Below are 26,522 nucleotides of genomic sequence, written 5' to 3'. Positions count from 1 at the left end.
AGCCTCACTGCAGTCTTGGTGGGATTTTTACTAGGAACTGCTGCTTGCACTACTGCAGCAGCTTCAGGTTTAGACTGGGAACGGGAACTGTCCAGAACTTGCTACAGTCTATTCACACGGGCCAAAATCCACCACATGTACCTGAGCTGTCCTAGAATGAGCCCCTCCAGCTTAGTCAACAGAGAAAGACAGACTCTGCTTGTGAGGAGGGATGCACCCTTTCCAGGCCTCTGTCTTGTTCCACTGACCACAGAGAGGAAAATCGCAAACTGTGCCTTGCCAGAGGCCGTTTAGTTGCATACAACAAGGTGTTGAGCTCATACTGATGTCCTACAGTAGCTCACTTGGCCTCCAGCTGCCGCTCCATGGCTTTCTGCTGGTCCCATGCCACATCTACCTGCCATGGGGAAGGTATCTCAGGCACCCTTGGGACCTCTAGATAAACACTACCAAGAAGAAGCAGGGATACTCTGAGGAGAAAGCAACTTCCCAGCTACCACCCTGAGGAGATGCTCAGAGTTACGTGCAATACCTGTGCTTGCTTAGTCCACGACCATCTGCACATTCCCCAGCAATTGTTTGTAGCTCTAGGGTTCTCACTATGACTGCCATCTTTTACTCATATTCAGTACTCTTTAAAAAAATAAAAATATATGAAAAAAAATCATTTCCAGAATGCAGGGTTTTGCTCTTTGCCAAGGTGCATTTCCCAAATCAAAACATGGAAACTTCAGTTTCAAGATCTCCCAGCTCTGAAAACCACAAATGCAACAAAAAAAAAAGAGATCATCCCAAAACACTCTACAAATTAAACCAATTTTCCTTTGAGGCATTTGCAGAACACCTGCTCATGTACAAACAAAGCAAGCAGCAGTAATCCCCAGAGGAGTGAAAATCCAAATTTTTATTTCCTTTTATTTTGCCCTGATACTTTTCTCCACCACATAGGGACTGGCTAGATGATGAGAACAAAAAACAGCAAAAGAGCTTTCCCTTTTGGTAACCCCCCAAACTCTTTAGAGGTCTACTTTGTCATCTCCTTGGAGAGGATGACTTACTGAAAGACACATAGGAAGGATATTCTGGCATTTTCTTACTTATAATCCCCTATCCTTCAAAACCATTGGGTGGCTAGCCGTGCAACGGGAGTGCAAGTTCTCACTGCTTTATCTGATGTTTTTTTAGAATCTGGTTTTCTTTGAGCCTGAACTTCTGGAGTCATGTGTTGGGGGACACAGCTTGCACTTAAAATGAAAGCAAGCATTTACCCTGCATGGCAGCAAAGAGAAGCTGGAGATGATTATCTCCAGAGTGCCAGAATAAGAGGAGTAAAGGGGAAAGAAATATAAAACTTGCCCTTTTTGAAAATCTCATGAATTTTGGGAACATTGAGCAGCTATAATAGTTCAAATGGGTTCCTAAAGCAGAGTATCAGAGCAGAGCACCAGCTGCTACCTGCAGCTCTATTTCATTAAAAGTAGGCAGAGATGCATATTGCACTGCAGAGTCTGAAGAGCATTTTTCTGCGTGGTAGAGGGGAAAAGACTTACGAGGCCAATTGTTGGCATCAAGCAGCAACATAAATTCAGAGCATGCAGCGCTCATGGAAACCAGGAAGCTTTTGAGAACATCCTGCTGATGTCTCTAACCACGACTCCACAAACACAATAATATTATTGTCTTAGAAACAGGGAGGATGGCCTAGAGCCCACCCTGGTTAAAAGATGCAACAATAAAACCACGAGAACAGAAATAGGTAATGAACAAACAAACAAAAAAAAAAGAACAAAGAAAAAGAGGAAAGTTTGCTTTTAGAAGGATGCAGCGCTGAGCCAACAGGCTTGGACTTTGCCTTGGTAGGGCTGCCTGACCTCTTGTTTGGACCTCCTGGACCACAGGCAGAAGTAGCTTGTGTCAGTCAGCACTGCTGGTGTCTGGCAGATGGATGTGGGGTCTCCTGAGGGCTTTCTGACTCTCTCCTACCCAGGATTTGAGCTCGCCTTCAGCTTGCTGTAGATATCCACAGGATCGTGAGCTTGCTCTCTGGGCTCTCTTATCTGCTTATCTGCTCCTCTTCAGGTGTGTGGGGTAGCATCTCCCTTCTTTCTGGATCTTTGTATCCTATACAAGTGGATAATTGGACTCCCTCCCTCCCTTGGAGATGGAGAATTGGCCTCCAATAGTTGAGATCCATCTCATCTTAATTCCAATCAAGCCTGGCAGTGTCATGCTCAGTTGCCCCATGCTTGTAGCAGGGACTCTTGCCTCCCTCTAGACAACACAAACACACCTTTGCATAGCCAAAACATCCCCAAAAATGCCTCAAAGCATGCTTGGGTGGTGGTCACAAGCACAGACCCCTCTCTCCTTACAGTTGTCCACTTCCTACCCCTGACAGCTCCCTGAGGACTTTATAGCACCTGAAAGGCGGAGGCAGCAGGGTGCCCCTTTCACACAGCCCCCTCCTGGGAAAGCAAAGCAGCCTCACTCACAGGGACAACGAAGGGGCCTTGTCTCCTCTGCCCTCACCTTCCCAGGAACAGGAATCTCATTGATTTCTCTCCCAAGCTCCCTGCCCAGCCGTAAGGCCTTGCCTCCCCTGCCTTCCACTTTGCAGGCTCTCATACCCGTAATTTCTTGCCAGCGCTTGTGGGAAGGGATGTGCAGCAAGTTTTGTGCACAGAAGGTGGGAAAAGGAAAGGCAAAGGATTGACAGGCAGGTTATAAAGTAAGCAGACCTCTCTTCTTGCACGCATGCAGGCAAAAGAACCACAAAACCCACGGAGAAGGTCTTTTCTTACTTTTTCTTTCTTCTTTCTTTCTTTCTTTCTTTCTTTCTTTCTTTCTTTCTTTCTTTCTTTCTTTCTTTCTTTCTTTCTTTCTTTCTTTCTTTCTTTCTTTCTTTCTTTCTTTCTTTCTTTCTTTCTTTCTTTCTTTCTTTCTTTCTTTCTTTCTTTCTTTCTTTCTTTCTTTCTTTCCTTCTTTCTTTCCTTCTTTCTTTCCTTCTTTCTTTCCTTCTTTCTTTCCTTCTTTCTTTCCTTCTTTCTTTCCTTCTTTCTTTCCTTCTTTCTTTCCTTCTTTCTTTCCTTCTTTCCTTCTTTCCTTCTTTCCTTCTTTCCTTCTTTCCTTCTTTCTTTCCTTCTTTCTTTCCTTCTTTCTTTCCTTCTTTCTTTCCTTCTTTCCTTCTTTCTTTCCTTCTTTCCTTCTTTCCTTCTTTCCTTCTTTCTTTTTCTTTCTTCCTTCTTTCCTTCCTTCCTTCCTTCCTTCCTTCCTTCCTTCCTTCCTTCCTTCCTTCCTTCCTTCCTTCCTTCCTTCCTTCCTTCCTTCCTTCCTTCCTTCCTTCCTTCCTTCCTTCCTTCCTTCCTTCCTTCCTTCCTTCCTTTTTCTTTCTTTCTTCCTCTCCCTCCCTCTCTCTCATTCTCTCTTTCTCGCTCTCTTTCTCTCTCTTTCTTTCTCTCTCTCTCTTTCTTCTTTTTTCTTTATTTTTCTCTCTCTGTCTCTTTCTTTTTCTTCCTATTTTTTCCCCTCTTCCCTTCACCTTTCCCCTCCCGCCCCCATCAGCCCTTGCCCATCCCCATCCCTCCCGGCACCATGCCTCCTGGAACGTCGCAGCACTGCTCTTTCATGAGCAGTGTGTGGTATTATGACTCCGGCGATGCTGAGCCCTGCCAGCACGCCTCAAACCACAGGTATCTGACCCCGTCCCAATCCCCATAATACTGATTAATGTCCCGATTCACCACCCGATAGGGCCGGCACCGTTTGTGGCCGAGGCAGAACACCACCCCGCTCCTCACGCTCTCTCCTCCTCCCTGCAGACCCCTCTCCTTTTGCTCGGGGACGGGGGGATCCGTTCCAAAAAAATCCCACCCCGTGGCAACCGCGGGCAGGGAGCGCGGGAGCTGCCAGCGGCGCCGGGAGCCGTGCGAGCCGGGGTGCAGTTACAACAAGGCCAGCTCTGTGATTACGGCACATTAAGCCCTCAGTGCGGTGCAGGCTGCTCTGGGGCATGACGTCCTCCTCGCTCCAGCCGCTCAGCTCCGGCATCCTCCCTTCCTTCTGCTCTCCCTTTCGGCTGAGATGGGGAGGGAGCCCGGAGGAGGGAGGCTGGAGGGCTCGAGGTGGTGCTGGGGGCAACCATGGTCTTGGAGATGTAGGGGGAGAATGGTGGGGAGAAAAACTTTGGTGGTAGCAGGACTGGTCCCCAGAGTGAGAAGCGTGGGCTGCAACCCACTGCAAGAGGACCTGAGGCCAAACCAACCCTGGAAGACATTGCAAAAGGTGTCTGTGCATCTTCCTGCAGGGATAAAGGCAGCCCCGTGCTCCAGGAGCTGGCAGCTGCAATCCCAACAAAGCCCGTTTCAGGGTTGTGGATGCTTCAGATGTGGCTGTAACAGGGACTGAGCTGGGCACCCGTGAATTGGGACCTGCTGCAGCGCGGAACCCCTGCCCATGGGACCACAATTTATCAGCTAATCCTGTACGAGGAAATAAATCCACTGGGTCCCGTTCTCTGTCCCCTTTGACTACGTTCATGTCCATATGGCTACTATATCTTTTTCCCAAAGCAGTGTGATGTCATCCAAAGCACCTCTTACAGCCCATGGCACACCTGAAATATGAAATATATATAATGTAATGTATATATTACATTTATATATATATATAGATATATATATATATGTGCCAGGGAGCATGCTGGCAGTGAAACAGCATGGATGACTGAAGGGCAGCACTGCAGCCCTGGACTGCCTATTTTTGCTTACTAGTAAAGGCAAAACCCCATCAGCTGGGAATTTCTCTAAGTATCACCAAAGTCTTGTCTACCTCCTCTTGTCTGGCCTTTTCCTGGGCTGGAGGAGCAGCCCCGGTCCTCAATGCCTCTTCTCCCTTGGCTGGTTCAGAAAGAGCCTCTTGTCCGATTGAAGGAATTGCCAGCCCCTGGGACAGGACATATCACTGTCTGCTGCCTTGCTCCAGGGTTCAAATATCAACCCAAGGCTTTAAGCAAAAGCCCTGGAACTTCCCGCAAAGTGGTTTTATCTCCTGTTATCTCAAGTCCTGTCTCCACCAGAAATATCCTTCTTGTAGCCAGGGTTATCAGCGTTGCCTGCTTGGGCACCATCAGTTTCCAGCTGATTTGCAGGAGGTGTGGGACCCCTTCCAGTGACTGCCAGCCCTGCAGCACCATGGCTGGAAGAAGAGATGCTAATGCTGGGGTTTTGGTGGGTCAAATAACCCTCTCTTCCCAATTCTTCCTGCTTTGCGTTGCCCTGAGGGCTTCTTGGGAAACATGGGCTTCCTGACCTGATGCTTTTGGAGGCATAAACTATGTCTTTGCCTTGTCTGCTCTCTACAAGGTGTTACCTCTGAACCTTAAAGAAGTACTTCCCACTGCAGTATTCTGCCATTTGATTTTAGATGTCCATTTTGGCAGCTGAGGGCTTAGGGCCAGCAGTAGGGTAAGGAACAACAGTGCTGCCAAATGGCAAAGGGGAAAGTGCTGAGGAAGGAAATCCAGAATAGAAGCAAAGGCTCCTGTCACAGCAGTGAGACAACGTGTAATGGGTTCGTTTGGTGGACCAGTAGTGTTGATAACAAGGCTGGTACTGCCAGCAGAGTATATAGGAACTAGGAACTAGTTTGGGAAAGGAGTTGGATGCCCAAGTTTGTTCTCTGCACACCCTATGGGCTCTCAGCCAGCAACTCCACTGATGTGCTACCACGCAAATTTGGCTGCACTGCAATCACAGGAGGGGTGTCGATTCACCTCCATGTCAGCAGAAACGGGAAAATAGGCAAATAAGAGGATCCAGGGATCCACCTGGGCAGGGTGTGAGGGCCGGGCTGTCTGCTCCTGCTTCACCTCACACTTCTCCTCCACCCAGCACTGTTCGTGGGCTGGCAGTCAGTTGACCCCTTGGCTCGGCCATCGTTCTGCTTATCTGGGTAACTGAGAGCCCTTATCTCCCCGGGAAGCGCTGAGTCAGGTCAGCCCAGCACATGCCCGCATCGACCCCTATGGAGATCCTCTCTGCGTGCAGACTTGTTGGCACTGAACCAGGGCCAGATCCTCACCAGGGGGAAAAGTGAGGTGAGGATTGATGCTGTTCCGTTTTCACCAGCTGAAGCACTCTCCCCTCCCCCTGCTCCTGCAGAAACCTGAGTCATCTTTTGCTGATGACAGAGTAAATTAGGAGTGCACATTAGCTGTGACTTTGAATGGCCTAATTTCCCATTTACAGCCCTACAAAACACACACAAAAGGCACCTTAAGTTCAATTTGTTGACCGCACTGAGGCTGTCGATGACACTAAGGAATGCTAAGACAAAATCAGTATTAAAAGCAGGGTAGGAGAGAAGAAAAAGCAATCATCTATTGTACAGTCTGCTTGAAACACTGATGACAAATTTACTCAAACCTCCTAGATTCAGACATCACGATCTGGCGTCTTTTAAGAAATGACCCAAATCAACCACTGAATTCAGCCCCATCCTGTTGTTTGAAATAAATCCAGCCTGCCAGCATGCCTATCATCCTTCCCCACCACCACCACAGCCAGAAACAAAAAAAGACACCCCTTCCCTTCGAGATATCCCCCAAATTGCTCATGTTTAAACGCTTTCAAAAAGGCATTCATTGCACAAGGCAGCAAGCCACAAAAGAAGCTACTGAAGCATGGCTTAGCATGGTTTGGAGAAGCATGTGGAAAGTGGGGGCTTGTCATCCGACCCAGATCTCTCGGCTTGCAGGATCCTGTCCCTTCCCATCCAGAGGCAACCCAGGATCAGGAGGTTGGTACCAGCAAGTGCTGGCTGGGCTCCTCCGATTCACCCTTTGGCTCCCTTCTTATTTCCCTGCAGTGACACTGATTGGCATCAGATGAGATTCTCTCGGTCCTTCAGCAGTCTACGGGAACACCACTGATTTATGCCAGCAGAAGGCTCTGGCCCCTTGAGCTTTGTGGTTTCTGTGATGAGGTTAAGGCAAATCGCAGAGAAAATCTGATCCCAGGAATGAGGCAAAAAACAACAAACACACTTCATTGTGGTGGTGAAAGGCTGACAGAGAAACACCAGGCATGGTGGGAAATGAACTGGGGATGAAGCTGGTGCTGTGCAGCGGGATCATATGATGGCATGCTCCAAGACTGCTCAACAAGGCTGCAGCATGAGTCAGAGCCATGCAGTTGCACCCCCACGCCCACTCGCATGGATGTGCACACATAACAGACCCCACGTCTTCACCAGCTGAGGAAATGAGACCTCCAGGCCCACCCAGAGCCTTTGTGGTGCAGTCAGAGATGCTCTGAGGTGGGATGCTCTGTGGCTGAGTGCGTCCCTGAGGATGTGGGGCAGCTTGGAGATTCATGAGTACACACATTGCTGACATCAAAAGCCAAGCAAGGGGAACCAACCCCATCCTGCTTTGTTCCATCCAGTGGCTGGCTTGGGTAAATGCTTCTGCATCACCCACAGCCCTGATAATTTAGCGCAAGTGAAAACAAGCCAAGTCTGTGTTAGATATAGTGCATCAGACCCTCTGAATACTTGCAGGCTATGTTTTAGTGAGCATGGGTATTTAGACTGAGAAATCTTTTTTACCTCTTGATTACAGAACCATCTCTCTCTCTCTATTTTTCTCTGGGAAGAACAATAACAATAAACCATGTTTCCAAATGCACAAGCCCTACCTTCACTCCCTGCAAATCCTCTGTGCTTTTACTGCATATACAGAACCAGAAATGCCTGAAAGCATACGGAGATTAAATGGAGAGCTAAGTCACAACTCCTGGTCTCATCTCCTTACTGAAGAGGTTCATTTCAGAGCAAACAATTCATTGAGCATAACCTCAAGAGCACTGGAAGAAAGCACAGGCTCAAAGAAAGCCTTGGAGATGCAAACTCTGAAAGACACAAAGGCATCATAAGCTGATGGCTCTTGATAAGCCAACAACACAAGGTTTTTAAGTTGTATGCATCGGTCACCTCTTAGCAGTTCAACCTCTTACGAGCTCTCTCCCACTTTCATTTTTAAAAGAAATTTCCTGTATTTTACTGAGCTGAGGGAGATTGCAAACCATGAAATGGATACGCTGCATAATGTTGCTTTATTGATCTTACTCGTTGAGTGCGGCCAGGAGAAACAGGTCATTTCCTTGCAACCCCTCGCCATAGCCATTGTCTCAAAATTATTTTAACTCCAACTGCTCGGTGTCTGAAAGGAGGAGTGGTTTGGGATGCAGCAGTCAAGAAGAAAGTCAAGGTAACATTGACACACGGCAGAGGTTTAGACAATAAAAGTGGGGTAGATGGAAATAGCTCACAAAGTTCCTGGAAATCAGCCCACTGAGTTTTGGAATTTGATTTGCAGGGCAAGGATGTCCCCAGCTTCTGAAAACCTTCTTCCTAACCTGAGTTAGGAAATGTCCCCCTGCACCTCTGCTACTGCCACCGTTCCTTGTCTTAGCATGCAGGATGGGCCTCGGGGTGCTGCTCTGCTCTTCCTTGAGTGCCCAAGGTGTATAAAGCAGGTGAAAGAATAAGGAAATGAGATGAGTATTAAATGACTCACTGGTGGTCCTAAACAGTGTCCCCAAAGACCTCAGTTAATTGATCATTTGTTTTCCACTACAAGTCCAAGAGATGGTAGCTCCCTGCCATCTCCTTTGTACCTTGCCCCTTGGCAAGCATAAGCTAAGTTTGGCAAACCATTCACTTTTCTGTAAAAAAATACAGGAAAATAAAAAAGCAAACAACAACACGTAGGTCCCAAGCCAAAGTTCAGTGAAGGGAAGAGAAGAGAAGGTTTTCTAAGGACACCCAGTGACTTTCAAACTGCCGATACAGACATGACTGAGGCTGCTTCTTGCTCTCTGTGTGAGAAGACCAAGCAAATACATCTCTGAAATGCCTGGAGAGAGGGGAAGGGAGACTGAAGTAAAGATAACATCGAGGAACCCTGATTAACAGCAGGGCAGCCATGTGAAAAGCGAGATAACCAGCCTGCCCTAGCTGCTGAGACAGCAACTCCTCTACCCAGACACTGATCTGGGGGGGTTCTTCAGGAGGCCAGGTCTCCCCTCGATGAGCTGCCCTTTCTTATCTGATGGACAGCTAATACTCAAAGTCGTTACGGTGGAAAACCCCGAGGAGACCAAACAGCCGTGGACTTTGAAGGCTCATTTGTTCTGCACGTCGACTGGGTCAGGGAGGTGGGTTAGGGCAGGGCGGCAGCGCTGCTCCAGGCTATGTGAAGCCCGTGAAGCCGAGTAGCACAACACACGTCTCCAAGCCTAACCTCATTTTTCCCCCCAAAATGGAGAATGTGGTCACTTCTGGTCCCCCTGACCTGAGCCATCACTTGGGACCATTACCTGGAGGCGAGCTCATCTGCTCAGGTGAGAACTCTGCTCAGAGTGTGCAGTAGGAAGTAGTAAGTAGTAGTAGGTAGGATGGAGCCTATGCTGAGCGTGGCTCACCTTGCTGGGTGTGCACGAATTGCCAAGGAGCAGCAGGTGCAGCAGGATGGAGGATGCAAGGGGCTCCACACCAGAACAGGATGGTTGTACACATGGTGTCAGGGTGAAGCTGCTCACATCACTGCTCTTCTCCATTCCCCCTTCTCCCTTCTGCTCCCCACCTGTGTGCCCTGACCTCTCCCTCGTGTATATCAGGAGCTCATCCAAACCTTTGCTGTGCAGACACCATTCACTGACCCAGCAACAAACCTTCTCCCGCATTTATTTCATATTTTTTTTTCTTCCATCCCAGCTTAATTTTTGCGCCAGGCTCAGTTCAACCATCTCATGGAGAAGGAGGTAGAGTTCCAGGTAGGTGGGACCGCACCTTTCCGAGCAGATTTATTGGGTTACTTGATGTGTGTCACAGCAGCAGGCAAATATCTCCCTGCTGCCTGTCCCCTGGGTCCCCTCCAGCCTGCCTGTCCTCAGAAATATAGGGCTGCCCCAGCAGGAGAGGAGAAATGAATTCCTTCCTTTGACTTCACCCCACCCCAGCTACAATACTTGAAATATTTATCTTTCATCCAGCGATAGCACAGTCCCTGCCCCTGCTGAAATGCCTTGAGCCAGGGACTCTAGAGGGGTGAGAGGGAAAAGGGGCAGAGAAGTCTGCTTTCTGCCTTGCTGGATAAAGGGAAATATGTGTGGGCAGAAAGACAGGCCAGCCTTACAGAAGATTTCAACAACTGAACAACCACCTGGGCGCTGTCACGGGGATTTATGTAATGGGAGGATCAAAGTACGGCCTGATAAGAGGGTGCCATCCATCCAAAATTTTCCATTCTTGAATATTAAGTTTCTGGAAATCAAGGCAAGCTGGGTGTCCGCAGAGAAAGGCGGACCCTAAAACACAGAGCACCTCTACCTGCTGGCAAGGGTCAGCCTGGCCCCATTGGAAATATCAGTGTTAATGTCAAGCCAGGCACTGCACGCATGAATTTGGGTGTTTTTTTTCCCATAACACATGACAAGAGAGCTCAGGATCAGACCCAGGCAGGTATTCTGCTGTATTTCAGCTCCAGGAATGATTTTTTTTTTTACTGCTGGGACTGTGCTGCGGAAGGTGCAGCACAAAGATCACCTTGATGACAGCGGTTCCTGCAAGGCCAGCTGAAGCTTAGGGTGTTATGGGGTGAGCGATCCACATGATGTTATAACATCCACGTGGACGCAGTGGGAGACAGAGGAATGTGTCGGGGCAAAGTACCTCATCTTTAATGCACGCTGATCCCGTTGAGGTCTTCGTTTCAGCCAGGGGCAAAGGGGGTGGGAGGAACGAGAGTCCAAAAGGACAGAGAGCGGGGCAGGCTGGTGGGCACACAAATACGTGCTGGGCTTCATCGCCCTCTTGCAGCGGTGCGGGATGAGGATGAGGATGACACAGAGCACTTTCTGGGAAGAATCTGGATCTGCTCTTCCCTCCACCTCTTTGTGAGGCACGGGGGAGAAGGATTTCACTCCTCTGTCTTTCAGTGTCACTAGAGGGGCTTTGCCACCTCACTCCATGCTGTTGGAGTGTGTGGTCGTTCAGTGTGGTCAATTCCACTCACTGGTCAGTTTGCCCTAAAAATCTATTAAAATAAAATAAAAATCCTGACTTTAGCCTGTTTTCAAGCAGAAAACCCTTTGCTTTCTATTCCCTCCTCATGGGCCAGTGGGGAGGATCCTGACTTTTATTTTTGGCCAGGATACGAGTTAGAAGATTTTATTTTATTTTTTTGCTTTTAGCCTGACTCCTGAGAAACTGAAGCACGGTGAGTGTCTGTGCCCCAAATAACTGCAAAGCAGGGACTGATTTCAGCTGCCTTTCCTCGGGGGGCTGAGCAGCACATTCCCAAGCACATCCCCACGGAGGGAAAGCCTCCAGCCTGCACCTTGCACCCAGGCAGAGTCCCGCATCGGTGCACCCAGAAAAGGAGCTGATGGATGCAGAGCTATGGGATGGCTCGTGCTGTCGGGGCAGTGATCTCAGCATCATTTTTCCCAGGGATGTGGGAGCACAAGGATTGCTCGGCCGTGGTCAGGGCAGCAGCTGTCCCTGCCGGGGCTGTCTGGAGCAGGGTACCTCCGGCTGGGACTGCAGACGCACCGCCCTCGCCGGGATAATCCTGCTGATCCCAAAGCACCGCTTCGGGGCTATTTCGAGGAGGTCAGGAACCAAACAACAACTGCCTGGACCTAAAAGGCGCACCTCGGGTTTCATTTCCTCCAGCCTTGACCCTCTGTGCACGCACTTGCCCTGTTGCTTTCCAAGCAGCAATCTCGTGCACCAAGCCCAGCCTGCTCAGGTCGGACTCGCCGCTGGGCAGCTGAACAGTTTTGGCTTGCACGGGATGAAATCACAGCCCCAATGCACAGGCTTGTTTGCTTTCTATTTTGCGGTCAAGTCTTGTATAATCCAGGGATATCTGCTAATCCTAAAGTACAATAACAAAATTTGTATCTTTCATAAATACGCAGGGCAGGGATGGGCACGCTCCCAAGCATGTGTGGAGAAAAGAACATTTCAGACATTGTTTCCTTACACTCGGAGGCTGCCTTTATTTAATGAAGTTAGACAGCTCGTTGGGATTTGCAGGATCTCTATATAGGATTATTTTATTATTATTATTCTTTTGATTATTGGCCGCTTTCTGAGGCAGAATGAGATTATCTTTCCCTTCCAGCTATGAACTATTCCACTGCAAATCCTTCCCTTTTCCAGATCCATTGTGAGGTGGTTCTGGTCAGAGGAACAACGAGGAATAAATCAAACATCGACCAGCACCTCCTTAATCCAGCAGCTTTGCCCCTGAGCACTGGGGTCTCGGCTGCTTGGTGACAGGAGTGTCACCAGTGCAAACCAGAAGAGCTTTTTTTTCATTTTCATTCACTCCTGCCGCAGACGAATGCCACACAGCTTCCTCGGGAATTGGGGCTGGGACCCTCCTAAAAATGACCTGGCTGAGTTTGTCCCCGTTTTGGGTGATGCCTGCAAGAAAGGGTTCCCCATCCCTCTCTGACACCCCTGAATTTCCAGGGGAGTGCTCCAGCTTCTCCGCAAATCCAGAGGGAAGCTTCAGCTTTGCCCAGATGGAGGAGCTGGGGAACCACAGGGATCAGACTGGGCTGGAGCCCGTCCTGCTGGCCAAGCGCAGCCCCCCAAAGGCTCAGCACCCCCCTGCACCCACTATCTCCGGTCATACAGATCTCTGCAGCTGGCTCACAGTTACCCATATCCTAAAACTGAGTTATTCCAACCCAAATCCTGCAGCAGGAGCTGGGTGGTGGCTTTATTATTATTATTTTTAATTATTCTGCAGAACATCTCCGCCAATGATAACCCGGCTTAGAGTGGCACAGGTCGAAACCAAGTGAAAACCGAACAGATCAGCACAGCAAACCATGGGGGTGCGGGCTGGGAGGTGGGAGGGGGGGAGGCTTTCCTGCAAGCAGCTCTGGCAGCATTTTTCTGATAAAAACACGGTGCCCACACCTTAACTCCTCTGATGTTGGACCCACTTTTAAAGCTCCTTTTGCACACCTCATCCTTTCAAGCCCGTATCTGCAGGGCTGTCTGGCTTCAGGTTAATCTGTCTTCCCCATCCGTTTGACAAAATAGAAGAATTAACCCAAATTTCCCTTCTCAGCATGCCAGATTTGAGGCGCAAAGCACTCCATTGATAAACTAATCCCCGTTGCTGTTTAAGCAGGTGTCGATTGGGAATATTCTCAGGGAAAGGCAGGGAGACTTCCCCAGATTTCCAGGGGACCTGGAGGAGAGCAGAGCTTCACCCAGTCCTCTCCCCACATCCAAGGCAGCCATCTGAAGCCCTTGGCTGCCCCAAACCTCTCAGCTGCCCCACTAAACCCCAGGACTGCTATGGGTTTGGTGTGGCCACAGGCTCACGGGGAACCACGACTGGTGCACAGTCAGTGATTCTCCCCAAAAAGGAGATCACAGAGCTAAAGGTGGGTGAGAGGGACACATCTAACCCCGAGAGAACCCACTCCCACAGCATTTTAAATTGTGCTGATTCCTCTCCCATGCCTTAGAGTTAACACAGGGACATGCAACCTGCACCGTGCCGGGCAGGGATTCAGCTGCCAGCCTCCTGCCCCGTGATGTACCGGCACGGACGATGAAAGAAACCATTCCCCATCCCTGCTCCAGCGCTCCTGTCGCAAACAGTGCTTTTATTGTCATCCTCGCCTGCTGACAAAAGGAGCAGCGGGAGTGACAACTTCAGATTTAGGAGCTATGGTGACCCATTTGGGGTCACCAACGCGGGGACGCAACGCGACCGAGCAGCGAGCAGCCCAGCAGTTGGGGCCAAGGCTCTCCTGCCTTGGGTCCTCCAACCTCGGGCAGCTGAGCTGTGCCCTGAAGCTCTGCGTGGCTTCTGCCTCTGTCTGGGGGAATCCTCCTGACTCAAGCAGGACTTTGTTTGGCTCTGCCACGGGAGCAAAGACCTGGTACCGCTTTTAGCCCAGCCCAAAGCATCTACGGAGCCTCTCTCTAAATTAAGTCCTTGCATCCCTCTCCTTCTGCAGCTACCCTCACTGATTTTTCACTTGTTGCTTGTACAAGAGATGCGTTAGGTGGCTTTTCTTGGTGGCAGCACATAAAACACGCAGACCTGCCAGGCGAACATCAAGCATTTATGCAGCCCTTCTTCCACTGAGACGTCACTGTGCTGAAACACGCACTCGATGCCATAGAGTGTTTTTAAAGTTAAAAATCAAGTTAGTTTGGGGAAGGAATTTAAAAAAAGAAGCCCTAGCCACCCTGCAAGTTGTTCCCTGCCTCGGAAGTGGTTGTGTGTTGGGATGACTTGGGTCTGGCTGCCTTGCTCTGCCTAAGTGGGTGCTGGAAGGGATGCAGGATATCTCGGTAGCCCCTGGATTTCCAGGGCAACTTTTCAAACATTTGAGCAACTTTTTTTTGAGTGTCAGCGGCAGGTTTGCAAAGCAAAGGGAGTGTCAGAAACGTGCACTTCAGCCTGGGCCGAATTAAAACTAATTTAGGTTTCTGGTGGAGCGGTTCCTGATGGATGCCCAGGTCCGACATCCCCCCAAACCTGGGGCATGGGGGGCACTCAGAAGAAAAGGCAAAGCACAGAGCCTGGGAAAAGGTCTGAAAAGGTCTGTTCTGATGGGGTGTGAAAAGTAAAGCACACACTGAAGACACGAGACAGTTGAGACGTGGTTCTCTGGTCCTCTGCACCTTCTGGAGGTACTGGGATGTACTGGGAGAGGGAGCAAAGTGGGAATGGGACTGGTGGTGGGCTGTGAAAGCTTGCCTGTCTTTTCTGGATCTTGAATTTTGCCCAGCTCCAACCTGGCTGTTTCTCGAACCCAGTTTTCACTGCTACCAACAACACTAAGAGGAGTTTGGTGCAGCAGGGCTGTGGCGTGGGGGCAGCAGGTGCTGCAGGACCTACAGAGCCTGCCAGGATGCAGCCCCAGAGCCAGCCGTGGGCACGGGGATGCTAAAACAGCCTAAGAACATGGGAGAAACCTCAACTCTCACTAAAACCTCCGAGAACCCACAGTTTCTTCCCCCCAGCATCCCCCAGTTTTCTCCAGGCTTTGAAAGGTTTATTTATGCTTAGAAGTAGACCAGGACAGGGATGGACTGCAACAGCATTTTTTTCTGAGGGGCTCTTTCTTTTCATTTACTGGTGGGGTGTTTTCATCCAGCATGATGCTGGAAACGTGGGGGAAATCCCTCCCTGCCAGCCCTGCGCAAGGTCCCAGGCAGTTCCTACCAAACCCAGGAGAACGGGCCCAGTGTGACAGTCCCTGGAGGGGCAGGGGGGACCTGGCTGGAGCCAGGGGTTGGGGGCAGCCGGCTCCTTTCCTAGCACATCTCCATCCCCTGGGGGAAGCAGACACCACTTTAGGTGGTGACCGTGCCCCTGGCTGCACCAGAAGGCACTGAGGGATGGTGGTGGCGGTGGTGATGCCAGGGATGCAGAAAGCAAGCAAAACTCGAATCAAAGCAGCACGCTCAGCAAAGAGTTAATATCTGGTGGCTGATTTTGGGTGACATCCACCTTCGCTTCTGCAGAAGGACCTTGGTGACCACCCGGGGCTGTAAAAGGGGGTCTGCAGACCTCAGCCCGTTCCCCATCAAGGTGGTCCGGGCAGCCCGCAGCCCTGCTGGCCACCTCTGCCTCCCTCTGTCAAGGTTTTTTGCCTCCACGTGTGCAGGAGCAGGTGAAAGCAGAGCCAGGTAGCAAAGGGTTAATACTACTTTCGTGCTCCTGAGTGTAAACTGTCTGCAGTCCCCGTGCTCTGAGGTCCTCTCCAGGAGTAATCCCGCAGAGGAAGGCACTGTTTTGCTGAGATTAAGCAGATCTACAGATTAAGAAAATCAAATTAAAATTAATATTTTTTTTTTGGGGGGGGAGTGGGGGGAAGAAAAAGAAAAATTGCCCTTTCCTGGGAGGTGTCTTTTGAATTATCCCTGCAGACGCTTTCCCCAGAGCCCTGTCAAACTGCACGCGTTGCTGTCCGGAGGGGTTTAAAAGTGATTCAAACTCCTCGGGAAGCACAGACATTTTAATTCCATCTGGTGCAGCCACTGAGCCCAGCTGCACGCGCTCTGCCAGCGCAAGGAGCCACCGGCCCCAAGAGCTGGGGCTCTGCCTTCTGAATCCCTTCCTGAAACCCCAAAATCCCTCCTTGAAGCCCTCGAAGCCCTGCTGCAGCGAAAGGCTCGTCCGGAAAGCGAAGGGAAAAAGATCGAGGGACTCACCAGAGCGTAGACTGAACTCAGCACGGAGCAGCAGAGGATCAAACCCAGGCTGTGATAAACCAGATATGATCCCATATCCAAGAGGCTCCTTCCAGCATCCAAGCTCGCTCGGGGAAGTAGGAGGACGAGAGGTCTTCCAGCGCTCCGGTTGCGGATGATTTCTCCTTCTCCTTCCCTCCCGCCCCCCCCCCCCCCCCCTTCCAGAATTTGTGTTTGTTTGATTGTTTGTTTGTTTCCACAGTTTTAGCCAGAAAGGCACATGACAAGAAAGCCCGGTCCTTTGCTTCGCTTTCTCATGGCTGGAGATCTGGGCAGCTCCCTGAGCGCAGCGGAGGAGCCCATGTGAAGCGGAGCAACTCAGAGCTGCAGCCCCTGGTGCTGTTTGTTTTCCGTGTGCATCTGTCTCAGAGCAGAAAAATCACATCCATATGTCAAAACTGCTATTCTGTTTCCTTTTTATGAGGCAGTGGGAAGTTCAAATAATTTCTTTGTCAAACGCAAACACACAGAGAGAGGCAGGGAGAGGGAGGGAGGGAGGGAGAAGGCGAGAGAGGGGTGGAAGGGGTGGGAGATCGGGAGGGTGGGGGAGGCTTTTAACCACGGCTTTATTTTTAGATCCAGTAATTTTATCTTGTAGGTTTCAGAGGGGTTTGGGGAAAAAAAAAAAGTTTTTTTTTTTTCTTTTTTTTTTTCTTCTGCTCTATTCGGCATGCAAACAAATCGCAAAGTCGAAAGTTAAAAAAAAAAAAAAAGCGAAAACTTGGAAATATTTTCACTTAGCAATTACCTTTTCGCCAACAGTGGTACTCTGGGGGATTTTTGCTTGTATATCCCAGCGCGGTTCGGCTCCACAATAGGTTTATTCTGCCAGCCTTCCAGGTTGCAGGGTGTTTTAGTTACAAATAGGGATTTTTTCGCTTCTCTCTCCCTCTCTGTCTCAAAGGATCTGCAGTTTCAAAAAGCCGATTGAGCACGGCATGAAAGCGCGGGGCTGAGAGATCCCCCCCCCCCTTTAAGTAGTTTATTTTAGATTTTTTTTTTCCCCCGCGGCAAAAAAAAAAATAAAAAAAATCTTTTCACTTCGCGAAAACGTTCAGAAATCTTCGCTGATTTTTTCTTTTTTTTTACTTTTTTTTTTTTTTTTTTTTTTTTTTTTCTTTTTTTTTTTTCCGCTCGGGCACCGGGTTCTCGTCTCGTGCCCGGAGGGAGCCGGGATGGGGGGGGGGGAGCTGCAGCCGACTCCCTCCCTACGGAGCCCTCCGAGGACCTGGGGAGGGGGGGGAGACAGTGCTGCACCCCCTTTTAGCCCCCCTTTTCCCCCTGCATTTCACCAGCTCCAGAGTTTCAGGGCTGGGATGTTACTCCCAGCTCAGCCGGGCGCTTTCATTCATAAAACTCCTTGGCGAAGGAGGGAAAAAAAAAAATATTAAAAAAAATCAAATATATTTCGGCCCCCACCGCCCCCAAAGGCGAGCTGTTGGGGGGTTTGTTTAAGAACCGAAAGCGGGCTCCTGCAGCCATCCCCTTATCACTTTTTAGGGGTGGGAGGAGAAGGAGGAGGGGAGGGGGAAGAAATCGTGGCAGGGATGCTACACGCGGGCACCCGCACGGACACAGGGCGCTGCGCACCCTTTGGAAATCAACTCGTGGGGATTTATTTTATTATTATTATTTTACTTTTTTCCCTTGCAGAAGCAGCGGATTTCTGCCGGGCGGTTGTGATTTAAAAGGAGCTGAACGGAGGTAAAGAAGGGAAAAAAAAAAAACAACAAAACAACCCACCACCAAAAAACCACCACCCTCGCTAGATGTGTCGGAGAGCAGACGGTAAAAACATCAAGTTTTCGCAGAGTGGAGCTGTGTGCATTTCTCTTTTATTTTTTGGAGCGAAGAGAAAAAAGAGAGAGAGAGAGAGAAAAAAAAAAAAAAAAAGCCCTCTACAGTCGGTTTGTTGCTTTTTTTTTTTTTTTTTTTTTTTTTTTTTCACAGCCCCATGGCTGTGAATAGGTGCCTTCAGCTAATTTTATGAAAAGGGGCTCTTTCCAAGGCTAAGGTAGAGTAGGGCTTCCTGTAAGAGAGAGAGAGAGAGAGGGAAAAAAAAAAAAATCCTGCTCTTGATGCAATCTTTTCCTCCTCCTCCTCCTCCTCCTCCTCCTCCTTGCAATCCCTCTGCCTCTCCCTGCCAGCCCCGGCGGATCTCCGCGGCTGCGGGGGGAGCGAGGCAGGTATAAAAGCCCCCCCCCGGGCTGTCCCCCATTGGATGGCCCTATCCAGCCTGTGACCAGCGGGCTGGGAAGCACGGGGTCAGCCCTGCATCCCTCCCACCCCGTGCCACCCCCCCGTCCCACCCTGTCCCACCCCCGTCCCACCCCCGTCCCTCCCCGGTCCCTCCCCGGTCCCTCCTTCTCGCCCCGCTGGCTCCCCGTTGGGGGGGGGGCTGCATGCAGGGACGGGGGGCTTGAGGGGGGGTTCACACATACAAAGGGGGGGTGTTGGGATGAGGGATTTAAAAGCAGTGAAGCCCCCCCATCCCATTTCCACCCCCCCTGCAGGATGGGGGTCAAGCTTTCGCAGAGAGTTATTGGGGAGGGGGGCTCAGGAAGGAGCTGGGGGGGCTGGTTTGAGGGGGGGGGGCTTTGAGGACGCAGACCCCATGCAGATTTTAACACCTTTGCTGTATTTTTTTTTCTTGGGGGGAGGCTGGCTTGCTTCTGTCCATTGCACCGACGGAGGGGGGTTTTGGGGGTGGGAGAGCCCCCAACACTGGGGGGAGCCGAGCATCTGTGTGTGTTGAGTATGGGGAAGGCTGAGCAAGGGCTCTGTAGTCTTTCTGAAGGAAGGAAGGAAAAAAAAAATCCACTGCAAAGTTTCATGAGCCCCATCGCAAGTCCCTTGCTGTTTTTTTCTTTTCTTTCTTTCTTTTTTTTTTTCTTTTCTTTTTTTTTTTTCTTTTTTTTTTTTTTATTATTTTTTCTTTTTTTTCTGGGAAAGGGGATAGAAACAGGGGAAAGCCTCCGCTATCAAATTGCCCCCACCTCCTGGTGCTACCAGCAGGAGGCGATGAAAATAATCCAGGATCTGAAGTGGTTTGGGGAATTGGCCTCCTCTGGGCCTTGTCGCCTCTCTGCATCCAGCCCCTGGTGTGCAGGGTGCAGGGCTGGGCCAGGGGTGCCTCTGGGCTGCTGCTTTCTCCCCCTAATCATGTAATGATTAAAGGCAGATCCCACAGGACTGCTGAATCTGTACAAGAAGGAAATTGTTCCCTCCCTCCAGCCCCAGCTCGAAGTTTGCCTGAAGAAGCACAAGCAGGGAAACCTGACTCTGGCTGCGTCTCGCTGTGAGGGATGGCTTCCTGGATTCCCTTTATCCACATATAAAATAAATTCACACCACAGGACAGACACACACAGGTCCAAAGGCACCCCTCTGCCAGGCACAGAGGTCAGGGCCTGATATATTTCTCCTGGCCTGCTCCCTCGGAGTATGGGGAGCGCAAGGGCCATGGCTCTTCTTGGAGGCAGGAGCCTCAACGCCCTGCAGCCAAGGCTAAAGGTGGCTTTCCTTGAGTGGTAGCCCCACATAATAGTGTCCCCATCTGGTTCGTTGGGTGCTGAGGATCAGGCCCTGCAGACTTAGGCCCCGCCACCCTTGGAAATTGTGATTTATGCAAGGGCAGGCGTGAAACAGTCGAGCCGGCTCATTTTTGAGCAGGTGCCCCAGGAAAATGCTGTTGTCAACTCCCTTCACCCCCACACACAGCGTGTGCTCTCAGTCCTGGCCACAAGACAATCCCTCCTCTCTCTGCAGACCCCTGAGGGTGAGGTGAGGTGGGCTGCATCCTCAGAGACGTGCAGTTTTTTGGGGCAATGCAGGGGAGCAGGGAGGTCCCTGCGTGGGTCATGAAGGGAGGCCTCTGAAGGCCTCTCCCCACCGGAGGGCACAGGACTGTTTTCCAGAAGATCTGTTCCAGGCTTATTTCACTCCTGTCAAGGCAAAGGTGCTTTGGACATCTTAAGTTTTGTTTTGTTTTTCTTTCAGATTGTATCCATGAACGTGTGTATAAGGAACCAAGAAGGAACGCAGCACTAAAGGAAGCCTTTGTAATGCTGCTATTTTAAGGAGACCCTTGGGGATGGCACGTGCTGAACTGAGTTCCTTCAACATCTTACAACAAATCTCTCCAAATGTTTAGATCCTTCTACTGATATAAAACAAAAACAAAAAAAAAATCCGCAATCAATTTAAACTGGCTAAGGTTTTGACCAGAAATTATTGCTCTTGTGCATTGGCTCTATATTTGTAGCTAACTTTTACACAGCCTAATAATAAACATCTCCTCCTCCCAGCTGGGTGAATGTTTCCCTTCTGCAGGAGATGAGGTCCCATCCTGGATAAAACACCTCTTGTCCTTTTTCTCCTGGGTCACTCAGGTTCAGCGAAACATCGCAACTTACGTCAGCCAAAGGCATTGATCGGGAGGGAAAGGTCTGACCTGGACAAGGTTGGCAGCCACGCCGCAAAAATCCCACATTGTGTAAGAAGCCAGTCCAATGACTGAGTGTCACAGAGGATGAGATGGCCTTTTCTGCTCTGTTTTCACTTGTTTATTGCCAGAGATTTGTTTGCAAAGTCAAAGCCAAAATATACAAGAAGCAGCTTTGGACACGTTGGGTTTGTGCATCAGGCCAAACAGCCATCGTGAATTTCTGGCCATATTTTTTGTATGTGTTATAAAGAGCAGAGTTTTGATGTCGCCGCTTTCTTTTGACATGGGTAGAGATGAGAAGGGTTAAAATGGAGGCCCAACAGTTCAGGCCTGATGCTGTCTGCACTCACCTGAAGCCATAACTCTTGGCTGAGATGACTGTGAAAGCATCGTGCGATGGCTTCTCTGCTGGCTCTTAAAGGAAACATCTGCTCTGGGTCTTGTGGACAAAATCCAGGTTGAAAAATTCTCTCAAAGCGAAATGAAAAGCCAGCTGAAGGTCGTGAGGGTAAGTCATGACCCCCTCTGCTGGTTGGTTCTTGGTGCCTCAGGTTAGCTGTTGTGACCATAACCATAGTGAACAGCTGGTATCAATACTGCCAAGGGGTCTGCGATGTTCACATTGATGCCATCAAACACCTCTGTGATCAGTGTGAGGCTGTCTTGTTCCAAAACTCCTTGTTCTTTGGCTCACCTTACCCGAAAAACTGCCTCATGCTGAAAGAAAAGTGAGACTGAAAATTGAGCCCCCAAATCCACGGCTCAGTTGAACTCTCCTTGTAGGGGGACAGTGGTGTTCACATCATCAGAAAAGAGATGTGAGAAAAGAGGTGGAATAGATGAAGCTGTTGGGGATGAGTTTGTGGAGATCGTCTCTAGAACATCGACACCTAAGAAACAAAATCATTGAAAGTGCTCTTACGAGATGTTATTCTCACTCAGTAGCTTCCAGACCAAACACGGATCCAATTTGCTAGATTGAAGAAGGGCCTGTTTTTTTATCTAGCTGTTTCTCATACCAGACCAGGCACACATCTGGCCCTCATTATCACCAGTGTGAACGATGCGGTTGGATGAAGTGAGATGTGGGTTTTTTTGGTCAAGCAGAAAGGAGTCCATCTGAAAGTCAGGATGGGTAGGCTGTTGGACCTAAATAGTTCTCTGTCCTGCTCTTTCCTATCACTACTCACAGCCTTCCAGTCACCACCAGACGCCTTCAAAACATGGTTTCCCTGAGATAACTTCCAGAAAGCCAACCTACCTCAACATCGAGGCTTCCAGGAATGGCAGTTTACCTCCTCGCTGTCCTTTCCTTGGAGCACAGCATCAGTCAATGGTAATCATGCTCAACATTGAAAAAACATTTCCTGTTTTTCTAAGGTGAGGTTTGCTTGCTGGTCCTTGACATTGTCCATCAGCATCCAACACTCAAGGAACAGGACTGTCCTGCGGATGAGTGACAGGACAGGAAAATACACTTGTTTTACTCATATAGTGAACAACCAATGAATCCTCAAGAACTGGAGGTAAGAGTCCAAACATCGTACGATGACATTTTTGGTTTTCAACAGCTTTCTTTTTTGATTTGTTTTGACTCTTTCTGAAGAAAAGAATCCACTCCCCTTCCTTCAAGTGACAGGAAAATCAACAACAGCAAAAATATTAACGCTGGTCAAAAATAGATTTTTCTATATAGGAGAAATCATAAAATAAACATAAACATAAAACATTACTCTGCAAAGGCTCTCTAGGTGGAAGCACACAGGATTGCTTGTGATAGATGCTCAAAGATGGACTAAACAGACTGTACACCTCCTCTAATACTCTGTGCTATGCAAGGTGTTGTAGACTCTTATATATGTATAAAGGTTAAAAAGATAAAAATAATTTGGGAGAAAAAGGAGATGAGACATTTGGGGCTGAGGTGTTGGTTTAAGGCAGACAAAAGAGTGTTAGAGGTGACAGTCGAATCCAAAAGCATTTTCCATCTTAAGCAGGCCAGCTAGGCTAGTGAAATCACTGGGTAGCAGACCATAGCCAAGGGCATCAGACCAAGACCTTTAGCTGAAATGAAACTGTACTCTGCTGTTTTTCATTATAAAACACATTAAATTAAGCCCTTTTTAAGCTTTTGTGAGCCCTACTGTTGAAAGAGACTCATGGCATGCAAGCAAAGGATGATCTTCCCAAGCAATGGTCTTGGTCCTCATTTGGTTGTGTTTTCGTGATGATGAGGGGATATAGAGGCTTGCATTCCAGTCTCTCTTCTTTTGGGCAGCCCTTGAAATGCCAGAATTTGGTGAACCCTGATGAGCAGGTGGGGCAGATAGGCTCTGCAAAGCATCCTGGACTCTTGCCTTACCCTCCTTCTGTTGCTCTCCTTGCTGTAGGCCTGATTAGAGCTGATGCTGTGAAGTGAGATGGATGTGGGTGGGATGGAGATCAGGGTCTGGGCTCCAGAACATGTCTGACTGATCCACGGGGATCCCAGCCTGGCTGATAAAATCCAAATCACAGCTCCCCTCAGTAGCAGAGCTTAGGAGACACCAACATCAGCTGAAGACATGGTGGTCTGCATCCTCATAGGGCCAGTGTCTGCAGGACATTGGGGGTAGGACTGGGAAATGCAGCTCTAGCTGATTCTATGCTCAGTCTATTCCTGACTCCCTCACCTCTCTGCTGTGGTTGCACACAAAAAGGATCAGGGTGATCCTGGCGAGCTCAGCTCTTTACCAGGTGAGGTTCCCACCATGCTGACCCCTGGTTGGCCTTTTAGGTCATTCACCGTGGCTTTATCTTCCCTGCAGAGTAGCAACAGATGCCACTTCTGGCTTGTTCTCTATTTTTTTTTCCTTCCTAGAGAGGGTCTTTTGTTGTTTATCAGCTCCACCTTCCAAAACAGCAGCATAATTTGAGGTTTTACACAAGATTTCACATGTGGTTACTCTGCCTGCTGCTCATCAGTCTATTTGTTTCAGTGATTTCTGTACACCACTGAGCAATCACATTCCCACCCTAAGGGATAAGTGAGTCTCTCAAGCCTGCATATTTTACTCCATGCGCATGACGTCTTTTTTTACTCTTTAAAACAATAATAATAAAAAACTATTCCTTCCTCTGCCAGGTGCGTGACAGACTGGACGTCTCTGGCAGCATACCTGGGCTTGAATCAAGTTTTCAAATTATTTTTTTTTCTTGTGTTGCCATCCAAGGCACGGTCAGAACTGAGGGCAAACTCCAGTTCGGAGGTGAGCAAGGAAAGCCCTTCTGAAACTGCCAGGAGCTGAAACAATTTGGCAAGCGTTGCAGAAGAAAACTGCCAGCATGGAATGACGAGATGGGAGCATTACTTCAACAGAAGAAGCTCTGATTAGCAGATTATCGCTTAAGTGATGTTGATCCCAGCCACGCTGCCTTCCAAATGAGCCCTTTCACAGCTGCCAGCTGCACCACGGAGTCATGCATGTAAATAAGTGGGCCAGATCCTTTGCTGGCATCGGTTGAGGCAGCTCTGATGGACCATCGTGGAGTTACAGCAGCTGGAGAAGTCTGGCTATGTCAGGGAGTTTGACGTGCCTCACAAACTTCTTTGGGAGCTGATGGGAAGGAGAGCCTGAAACAGAGCTGCCTGCATGTTGCAGGATGGGACAGCTTCTCCTGGTCCAACAGCACCAAAAGCACAGCTGGAGGGACCCTCTAAACCTTAATTTAGTCTATTTGCTACCTGACAAGCTCTTCTTTGTAAGTAAATTTTATTTTTATTGTATTTTTGCTTATTTATATTTTGTTTATTAATTATTTTATTATATTTTATTATTTTATTTTATTTTACTTTAATTTTATATATTTTTATTTTCATTTTCTTTCAATTTACTTTTAATTATAGATAGGAAACTCGGCTATCAGATTCCAGCCGAAACCAGTGTGCAAGGCGCCTGTGCCTTGGTGGGCTGATAGAAGCTGCAGAAGCTGGAGCCACCTTACTGCTAGCTGTAAGAGAGATCCTTGCTGAGTCAGATAGGGGAATGATGAGGGATTTTTTTTTTTTTTTTTTTTTTTTACAGTTGCTGAGCTTGTAACCTGTTCCCTGGGACCATAAACCAGTATATAGCGTCTTGCCCTCATAAAGCTCTATTTGTCTCCAGCCAGCCTGTTTGGTTGAGCGTGTGGGGAGCATGTGAGGGACTCTCATGAGCAGCCTCGCAGTCTCCGGGCTGTGCTCTTGCCTCGGGGTGAGCTTTCCCTGGAGCTCACAGTCCATCGCAGCTCTGATAAGCGTTCAAAGGTGATGGCCTAAAACCTGCGGAGTTGGTGGTGAGGGGGGAACAAGCTCTCTTTGTGAGGCTGCTCGAGCTTGCTGCTGCGTGCTGGAGACAACGCAAAGCCACAGCTTTCCAGGACGCCTGTGCTGGGTGCGGTGAATGAAATCTTTCATTCGGTTCCCCAAACAGTCTAGGAAGATCCTCAGCCTTTGTCCTGAATGGCGCTGCGGCCCACTCCAGGATACATCTTAGAATCATAAAATCTCTGAATCATACAATGTTTTAGGTTGGAAAGGACCATAAGGATCATCTAATTCCACCCCCCTGCCATGCCCAGGGCCCCCTGCCCCCAGGCTGCCCCCAGCCCCATCCAGCCTGGCCTTGGGCACTGCCAGGGATGGGGCACCCCCAGCTCCTGGGGGCAGCCTGCACCAGGCCTCACCGCCCGCAGAGGGAAGGATTTCTGCCTCAGATCTAACCCAAACCCACCCTTTGATGGCTTCAAGCCGTCACCCCGTGTCCCATCTCTACGCCCCATGCCCAAGAGACCCTCCCCAGCCCTCCTGTACCTCCTGCAGGCCCTGAAGGCTGCTGTGAGGTCTCCCCACAGCCCTCTCTTCTCCAGGCTGAACAACCTCAACTCCCTCAGCCTGTCTCCACAGCAGAGCTGCTCCAAGCCTTTAGATCACCTTCATGGCCTTTCTCTGGACTCACTCCAACAGATCCCTGTCCTCCTGGTGCTGGGGCCCCAGAGCTGGGAGCAGGGCTCCAGATGGGGTCTCATGAGAGCAGAGCAGAGCAGAGGGGGACAATCCCCTCCCTCACCCTGCTGACCATGCTACTTTGATGCAGCCCAGGACATGGTTGGTTTCTGGGCTACAAGCACACATTGCTGGCTCACATTGAGCCTGTCATTCACCACCACCCCCAGGGCCTTCTCCTCAGGACTGCTCTCAATCCATTCCCCACCCAGCCTGTGTTTGGGTTTGGGATTACCCCAGCCCAGATACAAGACCACAAATGGCCACAATTGACAATGACTTTAAGTGCTGGTAGTTCTTAGGTTATCATATTGAATCCTGGTTTGTCACCACAACCATGCTGTGGACCTGGACTTTTCAAACTAGAAAATCAGGCACTGAAGAAGAGGTGTGCAATAAATAGGAGGAGATAGATCTGTAAAAATCATGAAGAGGGTAATGGGAAATGGTTATCTGGTGTCTCTCTTAATACCGAGATTGGGAACACAGGACTGAAAATCTTGGTGCAAAGCAAACAAAAGGCAGTGGCTTTATAAGCAGAAGGTGAAGCTATGAAGCTTTTTGCATACAATTTTTGTTTAAATGGATTCAGAAGGTGATTAGATGAGCTAAAGGAAGAAATAAAAACACCCAAAGTTTTCAACACTAATGTAATATCGTTGCTCTAGAGGGTCTCTGAGTAAGAGGTTACTGAGGGCTGGGAAGGTCAGCGGGAAACCATTGGTGCGTGTTTGCCCTGTTCTTGCA

General features: G+C 49.3%; 1 protein-coding gene and 1 long non-coding RNA gene across 5 annotated transcripts in view; one reads left to right on the top strand and one right to left on the bottom strand.

The window, feature by feature from the left end:
* The window catches only part of PTH1R (parathyroid hormone 1 receptor), a 119,422-nt gene extending 103,022 nt beyond the window's left edge, over window positions 1-16,400 (bottom strand). Inside the window, exon 1 of the mRNA XM_072033943.1 lies at window positions 16,267-16,400. Coding sequence (XP_071890044.1) covers window positions 16,267-16,341 — 75 coding nt within the window. The 5' untranslated portion in view covers window positions 16,342-16,400. The remainder of the gene's footprint in view (window positions 1-16,266) is intronic.
* The window catches only part of LOC113842605 (uncharacterized), a 41,843-nt gene continuing 29,929 nt past the window's right edge, over window positions 14,609-26,522 (top strand). For 2 of the 4 annotated variants that reach the window (XR_005263648.2, XR_005263647.2), the window contains exons 1-4: window positions 16,508-16,641; window positions 17,959-18,093; window positions 20,305-23,778; window positions 23,877-24,493. This is a non-coding gene — a long non-coding RNA (uncharacterized lncRNA). Of the gene's footprint in view, window positions 14,740-15,981; window positions 16,642-17,958; window positions 18,094-20,304; window positions 23,779-23,876; window positions 24,494-26,522 lie in introns of those variants that run through there. The other 2 variants (XR_011807141.1, XR_011807142.1) reach the window with 2 other exon arrangements.

This window comes from Anas platyrhynchos, chromosome 2, assembly GCF_047663525.1.
Source record: "Anas platyrhynchos isolate ZD024472 breed Pekin duck chromosome 2, IASCAAS_PekinDuck_T2T, whole genome shotgun sequence".
NCBI lineage: Eukaryota > Metazoa > Chordata > Aves > Anseriformes > Anatidae > Anas > Anas platyrhynchos.
The sequence above is the reverse complement of the archived record's forward strand: the minus strand, read 5'-3'. Positions and strand labels throughout refer to the sequence as shown.